Source organism: Arachis ipaensis, chromosome B10 (assembly GCF_000816755.2).
Source record: "Arachis ipaensis cultivar K30076 chromosome B10, Araip1.1, whole genome shotgun sequence".
NCBI classification, from domain to species: Eukaryota; Viridiplantae; Streptophyta; class Magnoliopsida; order Fabales; family Fabaceae; genus Arachis; species Arachis ipaensis.
This window is the reverse complement of record NC_029794.2, coordinates 124,285,082-124,304,514: the sequence shown is the minus strand read 5'-3', so window position 1 is coordinate 124,304,514 and position 19,433 is coordinate 124,285,082. Positions and strand designations below refer to the sequence as shown.

At 35.0% G+C, this 19,433-nt stretch overlaps 3 protein-coding genes across 5 annotated transcripts in view; 2 read left to right on the top strand and 1 right to left on the bottom strand.

The window, feature by feature from the left end:
• Positions 3,576 to 6,747, top strand: LOC110268165. Of its 3 annotated transcripts, XM_021114047.1 has the most exons (6): positions 3,577 to 4,079; positions 4,576 to 4,649; positions 4,752 to 4,854; positions 5,203 to 5,321; positions 5,703 to 5,799; positions 6,613 to 6,747. In XM_021114047.1, exons 3-6 carry the CDS (start codon positions 4,799 to 4,801, stop codon positions 6,689 to 6,691), a joined length of 351 nt encoding a protein of 116 aa, XP_020969706.1. In that variant the 5' UTR covers positions 3,577 to 4,079; positions 4,576 to 4,649; positions 4,752 to 4,798; the 3' UTR covers positions 6,692 to 6,747. The 3 variants fall into 3 exon arrangements, 2 of the variants coding, with proteins under 2 accessions (XP_020969706.1, XP_020969705.1); XM_021114046.1 differs by having other exon boundaries at positions 4,576 to 4,854; XR_002356263.1 differs by lacking the exon at positions 5,703 to 5,799 and having other exon boundaries at positions 3,576 to 4,854.
• LOC107621472 (probable protein phosphatase 2C 13) overlaps positions 10,411 to 19,433 on the top strand; it is a 16,601-nt gene continuing 7,578 nt past the window's right edge. The window contains exon 1 of the mRNA XM_021114678.1: positions 10,411 to 10,864. Coding sequence (XP_020970337.1) covers positions 10,629 to 10,864 — 236 coding nt within the window. The 5' untranslated portion in view covers positions 10,411 to 10,628. The remainder of the gene's footprint in view (positions 10,865 to 19,433) is intronic.
• LOC110267891 lies at positions 13,826 to 15,180 on the bottom strand. The gene is made up of 3 exons (XM_021113744.1): positions 14,685 to 15,180; positions 14,343 to 14,578; positions 13,826 to 14,261 (listed from the first exon to the last, which is right to left on the bottom strand). Exons 2-3 carry the CDS (start codon positions 14,529 to 14,531, stop codon positions 14,037 to 14,039), a joined length of 414 nt encoding a protein of 137 aa, XP_020969403.1. The 5' UTR covers positions 14,532 to 14,578; positions 14,685 to 15,180; the 3' UTR covers positions 13,826 to 14,036.

Sequence of the window (19,433 nt, the reverse complement as noted above, 5' to 3'; positions counted from 1 at the left end):
TATTTTACTATATAATAAATAATTAGCATTCAAAATATTAAGGAACAAAGAAGAGCATGCACGCACAAAGAAGACCAGGTTTGAAATACATCTTCATTAATTTTGGAATTTTCTCTTAAATGGTTCGGTTGAATCGGTTTTCACCGATTTTGAGCGATGTTCAACGAATTTGACCGGTTTTTCCTGGCTTTGATCGATTTTATTCTTTAAGTGGTTCAGATGCTGGACCGAACCAGTTGGAAGTCCGGTTCACTGTTTTTTCGATCGAACCGACCGGTCCGGTCCTATTCTTACAACTATGCGTACGGGTAGGGGTGTGGGCCCGACCCGGCCTAGACTCTGCCCGGCTCTGAATATTTTAGGGGCTAATTTGGTGCAATTTCACCGGGTCTAGGGTCGGGTAAGGTCTCAAAAATAAACCCGGTCATTATTTCGGGCCGGGTCCAAGTTAAGGCGAACCCGACCAATGTGCACCCTAAGGAAACTAAAAAGATATATATGTTTTAAATTAATTTTAATATTATGTTATATTAATTATAAGCTTATTGTTTTATTTTTAATCACACTTGTTGAATTAGAAAATAGATCAAAGAAGCATCAAATTAGAATTTATGGACAAATTTAAGTTCAAATATGAATATCAACTTTTCGGTAACAAGTTTCTTTTTTATAAATAAGTGCATCATAAATAAGTTTCTTTATAAATTATTATTAAAGTTTTAAAGACCCGATTTTCACCCGGTATAGTTGTGTCCCGAAAATGTTTGGGTTTCATCAGGTCTAGGGTTAGATTAGAGTCTAAAAAATAGACCCGGTATATATTTCGGGTCGGGTCTGAGTCAGGACAAACCTGATTTCACCCGACCCATGAACACCCCTACAGATGGGTAATCGAGTTACCTGAACCCGTGAACACCCCTGGTATTGAGGAAGTTCAAAACAATGTTACGATTAAGAGAATCTTGAAGCAGGTGATGGAGTGAACACGTGGCGATAAACCCCAAAATGAAGGAAGGAGAAGTGGGAGAAACCATTCGGAGCGTGTACTCCTCGTCTCTTTATCTCTCTTATTTGTTGTGGTTGCAACAACTCCGAACCTCGCCAGCGCCGCATTGCGCCTTCTCCCTCTTCTTTCTCTTAGTTCGGAGTCGGTGGTGTTGGTGATGATGGTGGTGTTAGTGAAGGAGAGTGTTAGTATGGTGGTACTGCATATTATGTTGGTGTTGAAGGTGGCACTACATATTATGGTGGTATTGAAGATTTAAAGAGAGAGAGAGAGAGAGAGAGAGAGAGAGAGAGTGTGTGTCCTTCTCCCTCTTCTTTCTCTTAGTTCAGAGTCGGTGGTGTTGGTGATGATGGTGGTGTTGGTAAAGGAGGGTGTAAGTGTGGTGGCACTGCATATTATGGTGGTATTGAAGATTGAGAGAGAGAGAGAGAGAGAAAGAGAGAGAGAGAGAGAGAGAGAGAGTGAGTGAGTGAGTGAGTGAGTGAGTGAGTGAGTGGGTGGGTGAATTTTTAATAAAAGATATTTTTTTGAGTTATTTTCTTTTAGAAGATCTTATAGAGAAGTAAAAGTAATTTTATGTTTAGAGGTCTTTTACAAAAAAAATATCTATCAATTATATTTGGGTTGAATAATATAAAAGTACTTATTTATTTATTATATAAAAACATCTTTTTTCTTAAGAAAAATTTTTTTCAACAAATTATAAATTGTAACTTCTCAAAAAAATTATTTTTTTATTTTTTTAGTTCTTTTACTTTTACTATTAGAAATTTACCAAACACGCTAAAAAATAAAAATAGATATTTTTTCATTGAAAAAAAATATTTTTTTATCAACTTATTGACACTCAAACAAGCACTAAATTCCCGTAGTGTTCTTGATATTCATGTAATTATCTAATTTGATTCTTCAAATTCTAATTTCACTATAGTGGTCTTTTATATTAAGTTTTGGGCACCATAATCGATGTTGAGTCAATAATCATAACAATTTCGCTAAGTAACTAATAAAAGGTTCAGCCAACTCCTACCAACTCCTATTGGAGTAGATCCAAAGTCCACTAAAACAAAAAAAAAAACACTCTATTTATACTCCTCTTAACCCTAGTTTCAAAAAAAAAAAAAAGTAGTCACCTCACTCTCCTACTTTGCACGCTGTCACCCATGCCATCAACCTCTGTCACAGACCACGTCTGCGCCGCCGTTGCCTCCTCCAATGCTACCATGAATGAGCCCATCACGCCATGTTTGCTTCCGCTGCAAGGACGCCATCCACCACGGTCGACAAGTCACGGAAGTCGTATGCCTCTTCCGCCACACTGCATAGGCTTCCATTCCGTCGCCACTGCGTCGTTGCGCCGCACCATCTGCCTTTTCTATCACGTCGTGTTTTAACTATCTCCACCGTGACGCCGCGTCTCTTCCTCCTCCTCCATCTTGTCTTGCCTCCTCCTCCTCTTCCATCACGCCGTCGAGTCACTTCCCATCTTCCAAAAGTTAGTGGATGTTGTTTCTTCGATTTACTGGATGTTTCATCTCTATTTTGGGGTTCAGAAACTTAGTAGAACTTCATACGAGATTGGATGTTCTTTTTATTCGAGATTAGATGATTCTTTTATTTGAAAATGAATGTTTCTTTTATTACGAATGGATGTTTCTTGTCCCTGTACCAACGGTGAGAACGATGGCGCACGCGGCGATCTGTGCGGCGGGAATGGTGGCGCACTACAGCGGCAGCAAAGTGGTGGTCTACACGAGGGACAAGGCCGACGCTATAAGAGGAAAGGTTGATGGCATTTTATTTAGGAAGCGATTAATTTACCAAATCTTTATTATTCAAAAACGTAATTAATGTTAATGAATAATATTCTGATTTTAAAAAATAATTTAAAATTAATAAATAGAGTAAAGTATCGTTTTGTCTCCAATATTTGGGGTAAGTCCTATTTGTGTCCCTAACGTTTAAATCGTCCTATTTGTATCCTTAGCATTTGTAAAAGTGATTCAATGTTATCCTGCCGTCAATTACACATCATGAGCTTTAGTTGGAGTTCCGAAAATCTCTTCTTGAAATTAGAATAAAAATGTCTGAGACAGAACCATAATTCACTCCGGATAATAGCTCATCAAAAGTTGAAACTAGTTTCCGCAATATTTACATAATTCACTTTTTTAGGGACATAATTGAACCTGAATACAAATAATGGGTACACTACAAGAAAAATACTCATTCAGCCACACTTTTTTTAAGCTACATTTGAAAAGCGTAGCCTATTCTCTATGTTGCCTTTTTATAAGAGAAAAAGATACACAATTGTGGCATCATTTAAAAAGTGTAGCCTTAGGTATTATAGAAATCACTTATAAAGCGTAGCCGTAGGTTGAGATCTATAGGTTCACTTTTCATATCAAAGAGGACGCTTTTAGAGGGTAGCATATTTATTAAGTTTTGAGTGTATTTTAAAAGTGATGCCTAATGTATCTAGAGCCAAAAACTTGACACTTGCTGAATATTTTCCCTCTTAAATTTTTCCATTAAGCACGCACACTCAGCTCACACACTTAGTGAAATTTTCACCCATTCCCTCCAAAGCTCGTCATCACTCACCTCTAAAGCACGAAGAAAACCCTTTCAAAGAAGATCAAAAACTCTCACCATCACGAAGATCGAAAACCATACGTATCTAGGACGAAATGCTTGACACTTAGTGAATTTTTTCCCATTTTCCCCCAAAGTACATAACACCCAGTGAATTTTTCCACCTCTTCTCCCTTTCCCCCGTGATATCATCGTTTCGCACAAAGCTAAGAGTTCATAGCTTTGCTACGCCATCACATGGCTCTTCTCCTTGCACCACATCCTCACACGGCTTTGCTACGCCACGCCACGCCACCACCGTGGCTCTGTTACACCGCATCGCCGCCGCAGCTCTATTACTTTGCAACGACGTGGCAGCTCTCTTACGTTGCACCACCTCTTTGCCGTGCTCTTCTGCTTTGCTCCGCGTCTCCTTGGCTAATCATGCCGCCTCTGCTCCATCTATCCCTGCTCGATTCGCTCTCATCCACGATTGGTAGGCTTTTAATTTTTTTCCTGATTTAGGCAATTAGGGTTCCTAATTCCCACTAGCCTGTGTTAAATTTAATTAGGGCTCCTATATCAAAATTTCATTTTTAATTAGGATTTTTCTATGTCTGGTTCAATTTCTGTCGTGCTGTCTGTGTTAGAAGCTTTTTCATGTCACATTTGAGCATTGCTTGTTATTATTAGTGTTGAATTCTAGTTTTGTTCTTTATTCAATTTGTGATGAATTGGGGGTTTTAGCTTTTTCGTGTCATACCTACTGGATATGACCCTTGTTAATATGCTTTGTTGTAAGATCATAAAGCTAAGGGTGTTCGAAACTGATTCTAATGGAGACGAGAATATTATCAGCTTTTATTCAGAATAATTCCAGTTCCTGCTGTTGATTGGATTGGCGAAATTAATATAAAATCAACAGAGACAGGACTTGAGGCTGATTTATCTTACAAATCAATTCATTATTTTCTTGGATTTGTGGAAATTAGAAAGTGGTCAAAGGGAAGATCCTTAATTCATCAACTTTGAATGTTCTGTATGAAGTTGATGATCATTGGGATAGGTATTATATTGTCTTTAAAATTTTTCACTTATCGATTCTTAAACAATTAATTTTATTCTATCTTAGATTTATGCTAATTTCATAACCATTTTGATGGGGCAGAACAATAAAAATGAAGGATACAAATAACAGAAAAGCGAGAGTGATATATGATGCAAAAGAAGTCATTAATGGGCTGCAATCCCCAATTGTTAAGGATGCAGAGGTAACATATATAAGACTATTCTCTATGATAACATAGCATGTTATTTGTCTCGTAAGATTCACATTGTGTAGTCAACATCTGAAAATGAGTTTTATAAGATATTATACTTTTTCATCATACGAGCTAGTAGCTTTGTGTTGCAATCTGGTATAATTGTGAATGCAGTAGCTCAACCAAGTTGCTTTCTAACTATTGGCAGTTTTTTTTCTGAGTTGTTTTGCTGGTTTTGGCACTTATTTTGCCTTGATATAATTGGAGATACTTAGCTTTCTTGTTAAGTTTCTGTATTCTGTCAATTATGAAAGCAAATGATAATCTTAGCTTTCCATTCTGGCAATTATTCATCAGGATAGTGCTTTTGGCATCCAAGAAGCAGAAAACCTCTAGTGAAAAGTCAGATACTAAGGGAAAGGCTGCAAGCAAAAAACAAACAGAGAAGCCGTCAAAAGCTTCAGTGAAGTATCAAGGTGAATTGATTGTATTTTTCCCAATTTACATATGATGTTATCTGTAGTGCTTGCTCTATTTCTGTTAGCATTCTATTGTTTGCGCGAAATAGTTTTAGAACTTGTTAATTTGATTAAGTAGTCTTGTCAAACTGTTTCTGGAAAGTTCCCTTCTCAGGTGTTTGGTTGGGGAAAAATGGGACATAAGTTTTCATGGATGAGCTAAATGCTGACAATTACAGAGCTCACATGAAATTTGCCTCCCCATTTTTTACCATCCTGATAAACATACCCTTGATATGAATTCGTATCAAGTTACACAGCATGGTTCTGTATTTTATATGTATGTGTCTATTTGTAAATTTTTCATCTCAAATTATTCTGTTCCAATGCCATTGTTAGGAAAAGGAAAAGGTAGTAAGAAGTCCAAGAAAGAACCTAGTAGGAAGGACATGCAGGCAGTTGTAGTCGATATTCTGAAGGAAATTGATAAAATACTGTAAGTAATGACTTCTATGGCAATCAATATTTTATCCAAATATTGATTTTTGATTTAATAAACATTTGATTTTCGGTTTTCTGCTTGATATATTTCTGGTTGGCTATGAGGATAATAATTCAGCTTCAAATGCCAGTTTTGCTTATGAAAAAATGTGATTGATGAAGCTGTTATATTTCTGAGCCTTTCTGCATTTATTATTTTTTAAGCTGTTGTTAATGCATGTTAATTGAGTGCCAAACATAGTTTGTGATGATTCAATCCAACTGTTTGAGGTGTTGTGGAGCTAAGACCCTGTTTACAGGAGAACCTACTTGGTGAAGCTACATTCATTTTACTTCAATGGTTCAACTGAGGCTTTCTTTTGTAAACTAATGTTCCTATTTTGAATTTAACCATTTAGCTGTATCCTAATCAAATTGCCTTCACTTGTACTCGAGTTAATTGACTTAGTATTATTATTTTTTTGTTTTAAATCCTATTTTTTAATGTTTCCACTGCCGATGATGTTTTCAATCCAACGTGTCCGAGGTTGCAATGTATCCAAGTTCCTATTTTTTCAGGGAGAACCTACTTGGTGTTGCTACAAGTCAATGACATTAAAGACTAAAACTGAGGTTGCTCATCTTTTTTTTTTTTTTACTTCAAGTTTTGTTTTTTTCTTTGGATTCTTCAAATATGGGCTAATGAAACCAGAATATCTCTCATAAATGATTTTCACTTTATGCAGGATAATTTTGTATCTCATTGTTTTTCAATTTATTTGTATCTCATTATAAATATTTTTAATTATTTTTCTATATAATTATGTAGGATAATTTTGAAGATGTTGATGAAGATTAAGCTGTTTATTATTATAGTTTATTGGCAAAGATGGTTCGTTGATTATTGACTTCTATATTAGAAGATTTATATATGTAGGATATAATATTTTGATTTTTCATAGTTTGTTAGTAGTAAACTCTAAGTAGTTTCATATATAAATTTAGTGTGAGATGTATGAATATTTAAAATTATGTTCATTCCAATACTTTTGGTTCATTATAAATATATTTTGTTGAAATTAAAGATCATTTTTATTATTTAAAGAAATTATTTAGTATTATTATGTATTTATTTTTATTTAATTATATTCATCTCATTTAAATAAAAATGCAGAATTATTATACATGTAATCATATTATTAACTATTATGTTGTATTAATAATTATTAGAAAATTATATATATATATAGAAAAAAAAAACGAGACCTAAGGCTACACTTATAAACAGTAGCTATAGTATATATAAAAAAAAAAAAAAACGAGGGACCTAAGGCTACACTTATAAAAAGTAGTCATGGTATACAATGTGGATACGCAGATGTAAAAAAATTATTAGAATATTATAAATATGTATATATAAAAAAAATGAAGGATCTAAGGCTACACTTATAAACAGTAGCCATGGTATACAATGTGGCTATGCTTTACAGGTGATGCAGTAGCGTTGAAAAGCGTAGCCTATTCTGGTAAAAATGGAAGCTAAAAAGCGTAGCCTTTGGTCTTGGATAGCATCACTTGAAAAGCGCACCCTATTCTCAAATGCCAAAAGCGTAGCCCTTGGTATAGAAAAGCGTAACCTTTGAGAATAGGCAACGACCGAATAGGCATCCCCCACTAAAGCGTCTCCGTAGCCCGAAAAGCGTAGCCTTAGCCTAAGGCATCATTTTTTTCACTTTTGGCTACACTTTTCAAGTGTACCTGAATGGGTATTTTTCTTGTAGTGGTACAATATTGAAATCGAACATATCCAAATGAGACCTACTTGAGAATGAATACATCCAAGTGAGAATAATTGAAAAATACAATCTGATTTGTTAGTATAATTGACGGCAGGATAACATTGAATTACTTTTATAAACATTAGGGATACAAATAGGACGATTTAAACGCTAGGAACACAAATAAGATTTCTCCCAACTGTTAGAGACAAAAATAATATTTTACTCTTAATAAATATTAAATAGAATTGTTTAAAATTGACTGATTTAGGAATAAATTTTCTCTAATTATAATAATGATGTAGCACTTTATTACCACGGTGGACACTGCAATAACTAGCTGACATGACCAAATTAAAATTGTGACCCATCTTCTTTCTTTATATAACTCTGATCTAATTCATTTCTATTAATTTAAAGTATTGCATTCTTCTTTTTCATCATCTTCTTCAGGTTCTCTCCATCCTCCTATCCGACTTATTTTCTCCTTAGAATTGAACCAATCATAAAGTGTGCTTTGAGGTGTATGTTTCGATTTAGTAATCAACGACTCATCATCATCATCTTCCTCAACAACAAATCCTAACTCATCATCATCATCACCATCATCATCATTAAGTAGTCAAACGACGGAGTTGAACATTGAGCATGTGATATGCCTCTTGGACTTCACAAATGGTGAAAAGTTGCGCATTCTGCCAAATTGTAACCATGGCTTCGATGTTTGTTGCATTGACAAGTAGTGGCTCACTTCTCATTCATCTTGCCTCAAGTGTAGACACTACCTAATTCACACCTGTCAAAAGACTGTTGGAGGAACTAATCAACCACCACCACCTCTACCTCAAACGATTATAAGGATTGAACCATTGGACCAGATATCATGGTCGGTGATTATTGACAACAACCAAACTAAATTATTATGCATTTGTTCTGTGTTTCATTGGGTTTGTTCTCTACTTGCCCAACATTAATAATCATCTATAAACAATGATTGATGGTTGTGGGCGATGGAAATTATATTTATTTTATTTTATTTTATTTTTCTACTTGGATGTTTGTTCTTTTTAAAAAACCAAAAACAAAATGATCATCAAATTGTGATTGCATATTCTTTTTAAATTTCAATTACCTTTAGTTAGTAAGTATGAGTGACGACGAACAAATATTAAGAAAAAGAAAAAGAACAGGAAAAAGATGAAAAAGAATGCAACGCTCTTAATTAGAATATGATTATATAAATGGGAGGGATCAAATTGGATCACAATTTTAATTTTTGACTAGGTCCGCTAGTCATTTCAACTAGTAGTGTCAATATATTTAGTCCTATAGGGCCAAAAGAACAAAAGACCGTATAATCAATAGGGTCAAATTTTCAAAAAACTCGCAGGACCAAAAATCTTTATGGACCAAAAGTCCTAGGGCCAGCTCATAGATCATCTAATCCTTTTTTTTTTATTTTTTAAATATTGTTCAAAAGTCTTAAAAACAATCTCATCATTTAGGATGATAAATTTCCTAATCATATTTTAGACAATCAAAATACAATTTACAAAGTCAAAAAGATAAAACAATCTTCCAAATTAAATTAATGCTAGAAAATGAATCGGATAAGAATATTATAAGGAAGAACGTGGACTTCCATTAGAAAATACTATTACAGGCACCAATAAGATTAATCAAGCACTCAACAACAAATCAGAAGCAATCTAAAAGAACCAATGAATCATACTGGGTTCTTGTTATTTGTTTTCAAACACCAACCATTTAAAGGATGAAACTTGAGTTCATAGTTCAAGTGACAAAGAAAAATCCCATTTTGAGATCACGAAAAGGGAAAGAAGAAACAAGCAAAACAAAAACTCTAAGAGAGGGGGAGAAGAAGAAGAATATTTGATGCTTTAAATTAGTTTTGCACTTTTAGTTCTTGATGAGATAGTCATTATGTCAGGGAGGAGAAGCAGCCACCACATCATCTACCATGTCAGGGAGGAGGAACAGCCACCAATTTTGTCCACCACGTCAGGGAGGAGGAGCAGCCACGACGTCGTCCACCGATTTCTTCTTCTCCAGGTATAGCCACCAATTTCATTAGGGAGGAAGAGCAGCACTGCGTAGGTCACCAATCTCACCACTTAGTCACTTGCCAATTTGTTTTTAGGCTTGTAGGGCCAGTCTTATTTCAATTTTTTTGGACTTAATTAAGGTCAGGACCTTATAAAATGTATTTTTGTAATTTTAGGAGTTATAGGCTAAAATTTTATTGAAGGGTTTATGGTTAACCTTAGGGCCTTAGGTTCAATTGACACCACTATTACAGCATCCAATATAGTAAAGAAGTGCCACATCATCACTATGGTTGTTAACTCATCACCGAAAAGGAGTTCAAGGACCACTATAGTATCCGAAACTTAATTTGAAAAAGGGATAAGTATTGTTTTGGTCCCTCACGTTGAGGGTCGGAATCGAACCCGTCCCCACCGTAATTTTCGATTTAGAATCATCCTTAACATTTTTTTCGTATTAAAATCGTCTTTTTAATTTTTTTGGACAAAAATACCCTCACCACTAACAGCACAATTACCTCCTCCACCACCACCACCACCAACAACACCAACACCAACACCACAACCAGCACCAATACCACCACCACCACCAGTACCAACACTACCACCACCACCACCACCACCACCAAATTCAATAGCAAAATAAAAAAGAAAAAAATCAGATATAGAGGCAGAAAAAGAAGCAAATTCAACAGCAAAATTCAACAGATACAGAAAAAGAAGAAGCAAAATTCAGATGCAACAGTAAAAATAGCAAAACCACTTCCCCTTCCTCTTCATTTTCTTCCTCTTCTTCTCCGACTTCTTCCACTTCCCCTCCTCCCTCTCCTCCACCAACACCAACACCAACAGAATAAACAGAAGAGAAAAAAATTGAGATCTGGGAAGCAGAAAATTGGAGCAGGGAAGGAGAAGGAAACGTGGTGGTGAGGAACGGGCGGAGCAACTCAGCTGGCCTGGTAGTGGCGCTGGCGACGTGGCAATGGTCAGTACGCAGTGAAATGGAAACAGGGGTTTTGCCCTGTTCTAACCTTCGAAGACAGTGGGAGGAACGATGGAGCAAGGGGAAGGGGAAAGAGCTTCGCACGGAGGGGAGGGGCCTGGACGCCGCGGCGGCGCTGGGTTGGGTCGCCATGGCTCGTCGATGGTGGAGGCTACAGGTCAGTGGTTCGGCCATGGGGAGGTTGGTTCGCGATGGTGGTTCGACGCTGAGAGGAGATGCGAGGGGGAGAAGATGGTAGAGGGTTGCAGGGGTGGTTGGCTGGGTTAGGGTTCGGACAGGGGGTGGTGACAGGTTGGGACGCCGGTAAGGGTGCAGTGGCTAAGGTTGGGTGGCAACGCCGTCACTAAGGGGCGCAGTGGCTGTTCGGTGGCAGAGGAGAGGAGAGTGGGGCAAGGGGACAAAGAAGAGATGAGAGAAGAGGAAGAAGAAAGGGGAGGGGGAAAGGTGGTCATGGTGGCGCTGTGGTGGTGGGCTTGGTTCGGTGGTTTTATTAAAGTAGGGGTAGTTTAGGAATAAAATTAAAAATTTTATTAAAAAAGACGATTTTAATACGAAAAAAACATTAAGGATGATTCTAAATCAGAAATTACGTTGGGGACGAGTTCGATTCCAACCCTCAACGTGAGGGACCAAAACAATACTTATCCCTTTGAAAAACTACTAAAGTGAAATTAAAATCTGAAAAGTTAAATTGAATAATCGCGTGAATTTTATAGACCACTATAAAAATTTAGAAGCAAGAAAAACAACAAAATTTACAAAACAGAGAATGAAATCTCATGGTGAGGAGCTACGATTGACAAACAATAGTAGAACAGAGATCAAAGCATAGTGTATGAGTGGAGTTACCAGCTCCACAGTATGGTAGCTTTGCAGCTTTCAGCGTTTGCTTTTGTGAATGTTTGTGTTCCGTGTGATTAAATTGCAATATGCAAGGTGACTTACCTTCATCACCATGGCTCAGATGACTACGATGAGCTATTCCTGGCGACGACGCTGGTATCATGGGCTTGAGGAAGCTTTGGACCGATGTTGTGCTCCAGAATGAGAAGAGATACAATGAAAATCAGAAGAAACCCTAACCAGTTTTAACAAAGGGTAGACTTGGAATTTCAAAAATTGGATAAGAATATTTGTTTTAAAAAAAATATTAATAAAATTTCAGTCTCTATTTTTTAAAATTTTAATCTCATGTGTCTTTATTTTTTTGAGGTTACAGTAGCGTTTGAAAGAGAGACAGAGACTGACAGATTGAGACCAAAAGATAGAGACTGAGAGATAAAGATTGAAATAAGTCTAAGTATTGTATTTGGTGTGTAACAGCCCAAACCACCCGCTAGTACGATATTGTTTGCTTTGGCACAGCCTCACGGTTTTGCCTTTGACAATAGGGATGATAGCAGAAGCCCCCCACACTCACTCGTCAAAACGCGTCATGCTAGGGGGAGGTATCCACACCCTTATAAGGCATGCTTTGTTCCCCTCCCCAACCGATGTGGGACCTTACATGGTGTAAAGTAGAAGAGGGACTAAAATAAGAATGAAACTCTAATTTAATTTGTACAAAAGATAAAGTTGAAATTAATTAATTGGAATGTAGATATTTTAGGTATAAAATATTATTAAAGTTTCAATCTTCGTCCCTAAACATTTCAATCTCAGGTGTCTCTAATTTTTGAAAGTATTAAATACTGAAATTTTGGGGACAGCTGAAATTTTATTACCAGTCTTTGGACTAACAAATATGATACTGAATCTCAATCTTTTAGTCTCTATCCCAATATCTCAAAACAAACGCTACCTAAAGAACTGATATTTTGTCACTACAAAGGAAACGGGAAATAGCGGCGGTTCTTGGAGTGATTCACGGCGGTTTTAAGCCACCGCGAAACGGGATTCCAGCGGTTTGTTAAGCGTCGCCTATTGGGGGTGGTTATATGATTTTGCGGCGGTTCTCAGGAACCGCTGGCACAACCGCCGCAAAACCCAGAAATAGTGTCGCAATGTTTAGCGGCGGTTTGAAACCGCCGCGATCTGGACAACAGTTATGCACACGAAATGATAGGCGGTTAGAAACTGCCGCTGTTTAATGGCCACGGTTTTGTTCAAATGTAATCACCGGCGGTTTGAAAACGCTGCTGTTTAAGGCCCAATGTTTTTTCAAATATAACTGGCGGCGGTTTCTATCTCCTAAACTGAATTTTTAAATTTCTAACGGCTAGTTCGCAACCGCCGCTATTTTCCGGTTAAATGGCCGCAAAAATACTGTATTGTACACTGACAAACCACACTGTTTTTTATTTTAATGTACATTTTTTTCTTTTTTTTTCTTAATCCTTCTTAATATTTGTAAGTTAAATTATTTTATATCCCGAAAAATAAATTGCAAGGTAAACGACAATAGCAAAACCATTAATTTAATTAATATAATTATCCGAATATCAATAAAGTATACTCCTTACTAAGAGTTGCATAATCAACAACATAAAAGTGTATATCTAAAAGAAGAAAAGGTTCCACAATCCTAAGATCTACTTTCTATTATGTCCCTCCAACGCACTCATCCATGCGGCGACGTCTGATGGCAACTTCCTACCTTGCCCTTGAAGTAGACATATCAAAGCACTCTCCATTGCATGCATCCTGACCTTTCCAGCTGCTACTTCATCCTCCACTGCCTTCCTTTTCAATTTTTCTGCTGCCAACTCTGCTTGTAGTTCAAGCAGCACCCTTTGGGTCTCCTCCCTTTCAAAATCATTGTTCGGCTAATGGGAATTCATACCGAAGACTTGACTAGAAGTCATCCCCAACCCCATGCCACGCATCCTACCCGGGTGCTCCTTTCCGAGAGCTTGAGCAAGCGAATCATTCTGAGACAACAGTCTAGAGGATTTATCACGTTGCTCAATAGCCTCAATTCTATCCTACACACATATATAAGCAATTATAAGCATTTACTAGCTAGTCACTAACCGCACAGACTTCCAATAAAATTTTAAAAACTAAAACATAGGAGAAACTACTTCCCGATTCTCAACACATTACTTACTCCAATAGCCCGAGCTGCATCATGGACCTAGGAGCCATTAGCTCTTTTGTGCGTTAAGAGATACAACTCTCCTCTACTAACTCTCCTCCCTTATCGTTCCGACTGTACCAATAATGATGACAAAGTGAATAAGTAGAGGAAGATATAGTTCAAAAACATTCCTAAAATTAGATTAACTCTTCTTCTCCGAGCCTTGCCAAGCTTTTCGATCCGCCGGTGTGGTGTAAAGCTGGTTTGATCGATTCTCAGCATTTTTCTTACACTTCTCCTGTCATGCCATCAAATTAAGAGTTACTAGACACTAGTTCTGACTAACTCAATGTGACATAAATAGACTTTTTCTGTTATGAAACAAAACTATATTACATGTGTCTCTTCGCTATTGCGATAATCGAGAAACCACCTCCAATGGTTCGCAGTAATTCCATCTGGGCGGTTTTCGATATTTTCTTCAAGTGAAAGTTCTGGGTCATAGCAGTGATGGTATAATCTGTTCTTCGTTTCCTTCCAAGCCCTTCCTAGCATTTTGAATATTATACGCTTGATAATTCCTCTACTATCTTCTTCAAAATGGAACATTTCCTGCAACATTAAAATTAAGTTGTCAGTAGTGTTCAAATTATGAGTTTGGAATGGTACGAAAATATAAAAATAACATTTTACCTTTACACATTCATTATAGATCTTGTCCCTGGTGCGAACCTTTCTCCAGTCCTTCTCGCATATTAGAAATTTGGTGTAGTCAGATCCTAGCAGTCCCATAACGCTGCTCAGTAGACCTGCTTCATCCCCAACTGGTTGCAGTGCACTGTTAAACCTAAGTACAATCTTTCTTCCGTTAGGTGGCTTCATAGCTTCCTTCACACTCAGTTTGACCTGTTTGATTGTGCCATCAGATTCTGTAAAACATATTTATTCTTAGTTAGTTACCATTGGAGCCAAGTTGCGATGACATCATAGGAAAATAGCTGAATGAAAAATAGAATTAAATAAATTCTCTTATACCAATTGTTTTAACATCCCAAAATTCTGTGATTTTGCGTCCCTTGCGCTTCTGAGCATCCGATGCAGCAAAAAGGTTATCAACATGTTAGTCAAAAGAATCTACCTCATCTGCCTCTGGGTCTAAGTCTTCGGTGTCCGGCTCCGAGTTTTGAATATCATGGGTGCAAGCCTGTGGAGCAGGCAGTGGTTCGCTGCAATGCGAACGAAAGGGGCGTAAAGATGAGGATGCGGGGACACCATTGCCACTGGCGGCGGAATTGGGCAGTCCGCTCTCTGCGAAGTTGAGGCCGCATCAAATCCTACTTGAGGTTGCTGACATGCTGTGGCTATACGGACTTTCTTCGTGAAACGACCTACCTTGGGCATCTTTTCTAACTGCATTCGGATCAAAACAAAGTGATAATAATTAATATATAGATAATAATATGTATTAACATGCAAAAATGACACTGGTATATCCCAGTTACTATTATTTGAACTCAGGTATTTATGACATATTGATACTAAATAATTTATAAAATGAGGCCAAAGACGGTTTGTTAAGGGTGATAATAGATAATTTAATCAGAATTATGAAATATATTAACAATTAATGGTATTAATAAGTAATGATAGTTATGATAAATCAATATTATGTGATACTAAGTTTACTTGGTATACAGGAATTATGCTCAAATTTGTGGTTTGGAATACACTACCAAGTCGTATCTATTGCAATTGTATATATCATCATATAGCTCATTATATTAATGGTGGGACATAGCGTGTCATCACCAAACAAAACACACATATAAACTATAATAAGAATAATATATAGTATATGCAATTCACAATTCATAAATTCATTCCAAGCTCATATATAAATTAGGAGAGTACATGAGTACATGAGCGGAAAAACTCTCTTAAACAAAACACATACATATAAAATATAATAAAAATAATATATAGCATGTGCAATTCACAATTCATAAATTCATTCCAAACTCGTATATAGATTAGAAAAGTACATGAGTACATGAATAGAAAGACTCTATTAAACAAAACACGTACATATAAATTATAATAAAAATAATATATAGCATATGCAATTCATAATCTTTGGCCACTAAACATAATATTAAATTTCAATCTCAGTCTCAATCTCAATCTCAATCTCAAACTCTCATGCCATATCAAACACACCTATATAGACAAAAAACAAACACTGCCATATCCATTTCTTATAAATCTCATTTCCATTGAATGATTTTTTTTAAATTATATTTTTTTGTTGTTCGTTGTTTTCTTTCTTTAGTTCTTGATGCTGATAAAAGGGATGTGTTTGTTCCTAGAATAGTTGTTTAATTATTTTTTTTACGTAATGTCCTGTTGCATATTTAAAAAACAAATTTATAATTAAAAATTGCTTTTTAGGAACTAAAAGTTTATGAAAACAAAATAAATAATAAAATCTAAATACTATGATATTTTTTTTAATAAATATATAACAGGTATTGAAAACTTAAATTTTACGCGGTTTTTATACTATATTAATACTAATACTAATATGGTACATGTAAATATGAAAGAAATGGCTGGTCGATATTTTTTTTTTCATTTTCTTGTGTAATTGGCTAATTTCAATCATATTGTATTTATTTACTTTTTAATTTTCTTTATTATCTATGATTTGAATAAAGTACACAAATAGATCTCTAATCATTTTTTGTATGGATATTATAAGTTCTTAACCAAAATTAATACGTAGAAATGCCCGAGGCTAATAGATATTTAATTTAATACAAAAAAAAAATTAGAGACTTATTTATTATTTATTTTTATAATTCTTTTTTGGGGATGGGGCAAAAGGGACAGGAACAACAAATAGAGACTAGTTATAATTAAATTAAATTTATCCGTCAGTTATAATTATTTATAATTTGTAATATAATAAAATCAAATGTTGGTCATTTTTTTTTCGTAAAAAAAATAGTATTAAATTAATTATTCTTGCTTAATAATTTTGGTAAAAAAGTTTTTATAATAACAAAAGGTTGAAAAATATCAAATTTGAAAAATGTTTGTATGTTCTCAAATTTTGATTTTAAACATTGATACATTTATAATATTTTAAAATTTGAAAATCTGAAGAGTTTGTGATGATCACAAATTTATATGATTCTTTCACCTTGCAAATTAAATAACTTCTTATCACATTATAAAATAATAGCAAATTAGATATAGTTATATTAGCACCTCATTAAATGGGTCATATATATAGCTCATTATTAATTACTTGTTTTTCACTGATAATAAAAATTGACTATGAATATTTAAGTTTTATCATCTTTCCATCAAAAGAGAAACCCCAAGGTGATATAGTTTTCCTATATAAGTAGATAATTGGAGCATTACTAACACATCAATTTAAAAAATGGAATTCACTCAACTTTTGTTTTATATCATTGTTTGCTTCTTTTTTCTATCACTTGTTTACGACACTATAGATGCTACGAAAATTAATAACCCTGAGGTAGGTCTCAACCATGATGTTTTAATTGGTCTAAATTCAATCAATAATGAAGTGTTGCCACTATCAATTTCAAGAGAATCCTTTTTCAAAAGATATTCTTTTTCAAAAAATGTTGGTGTTAACCATGAAGTTCCACGTGGTCCAAATCCAATCGGTAATAGAAGTCCTCCTCCTGCAAGATACTCTTTTTCAAAAGATATAGGTCTCGACCGTACTGTTCCAAGTGGTCCAAATCCAATCCATAATGGATTGCCGCCACCGCCGCCGCCAAATGGACCTCCTCCTAGAGAATACTCTTTCTCAAAAGATATAGGTCTCGACCGTACCGTTCCAGGTGGTCCAAATCCAATTCATAATGGATTGCCGCCACCGCCGCCGCCACCAAATGGACCTCCTCCTAGAGAATACTCTTTCTCAAACGATATAGGTCTCGACCGTACTGTTCCAGGTGGTCCAAATCCAATCCATAATGGATTGCCGCCACCGCCGCCGCCGCCAAATGGACCTCCTCCCAGAAAATTCTCTTTCTCAAAAAATATAGGTCTTGATCGTACTGTTCCAGGTGGTCCAAATCCAATTCATAATGGATTGCCGCCACCGCCGCCGCCACCAAATGGACCTCCTCCTAGAAAATACTCTTTCTCAAACGATATAGGTCTCGACCGTACTGTTCCAGGTGGTCCAAATCCAATCCATAATGGATTGCCGCCGCCGCCACCGCCGCCAAACCCATGATGTTCCATCTGTTCCAAATCCAATCGGTAATCCGGCACCACAAAATTATCCTTTAGAAACATGAATCATGACCATGATATTTCCGGTGGTCCAAATCCAGTTAGTAATAAGACACCGACAATACTGGAAGGTCCTCCTTTCAGATATTTTCTTTAAAGAACATGTAGATCACCACTATATATATAGTTGAATAATGTCCACTGTAAGTATAATGCAATTATGCACGTTTATTAATAAATTTTCAGGTTATATTTTATTCTCATTTGTCTTACATTTTAGTTTTAATATATTGTTATGATCGAGTATGAGACTTTAATTTATTGTTGTTCTTATATATATATTGCATGATTATTTTATATTTAACATATTAAAACAACAAACTGGATCTAAACCAAACCACCATTTAATTTGTATGCCAAAAACAGATTTAATAAGGTAAGATCAGTTTCACGTATATATAACTATAACAGTAGAACCAACAAAATCTTCATGAATTTTATGCTTAATTTGTTTCTTAAAACTCGTTCTCTTCTTTAATCATACGTATATATAGTACTACTACTCATATAATCAGTACTTACTTAAATATATTAATATATAATGCGAAATAATAATAACAAGAGAGTCTGAATTTTAGAAACTAGGGTATATATGATGAATTTATAAAGAATAAAATATTTATTAACAAAAATCTTCATTAAAAAAATTCTACAAAAAACATTTTAAATTCTTTCATCTAACTTATCACAAATGCAAAGAGGATTTTGTTTTATATCAAAATATTTCGATCAATATCCTTAAAATTAAGTTTACATTCATGCACTTCTAAATGCCTATACTTTATTTTCACAAAACGAATCTCCACATCAATACTCAAACCCTATTTATTCAACCTTTCTATTGCACCTCTTGTACCTTTTCTTCATCTCATTCTTCTTCTAATTATTATTATTATTATTATTATTATTATTATTATTATTGAAAATTCAAAAAAAAAAAAATACTCATATCATCATCATCAAAATACGATTTAGAAGAGGCATCAAATTATAAAATAAATTTGGCAAATTCTACAATACTGAAATCTATTTTCTTCTTCAGCTGTAGAATTATAGTGACTCACTTTTAATTGCAACACATGTCCACGTAAAACACTAATTTTTATATATGCAGTTTTTTACTAGAATTAGATTATTGACACTAATTAGAAATACTAATTATAGTATTGAAGATAAAAATTTTATAATTGAAGAAATTAAAAATATTTATTTTATTTATTTTAAATCTTACATTGTTGATGTATAAAAAAATTTTGCCATCTAAAGTTCAAACCAAAGACAATAAAGATAGCTTGTGCATTAATTTCCGCGAAGCTATTACATATTTTTATGAATTCATGCGAATATATATATATATTATATCACTTTAATGATTATTATGCTTAAATAAAAAAATATATAATACATATTCTCTAATAATTTTTTTAAATTTATTTTTTATAT

Bases quoted from the DNA above. Each gene is read 5' to 3' on its own strand.
- LOC110267891 (XM_021113744.1), bottom strand. From the start codon at position 14,531: ATGAAGCCACCTAACGGAAGAAAGATTGTACTTAGGTTTAACAGTGCA. The intron at 14,262-14,342 runs GTAAAATGTTAT...TTAATGTTGCAG, and splicing joins TCTATAATGAATGTGTAAAG to GAAATGTTCCATTTTGAAGA.
- LOC110268165 (XM_021114047.1), top strand. From the start codon at position 4,799: ATGATGCAAAAGAAGTCATTAATGGGCTGCAATCCCCAATTGTTAAGG. The intron at 4,855-5,202 runs GTAACATATATA...ATTATTCATCAG, and splicing joins CAATTGTTAAGGATGCAGAG to GATAGTGCTTTTGGCATCCA. The intron at 5,322-5,702 runs GTGAATTGATTG...TGCCATTGTTAG, and splicing joins AGCTTCAGTGAAGTATCAAG to GAAAAGGAAAAGGTAGTAAG.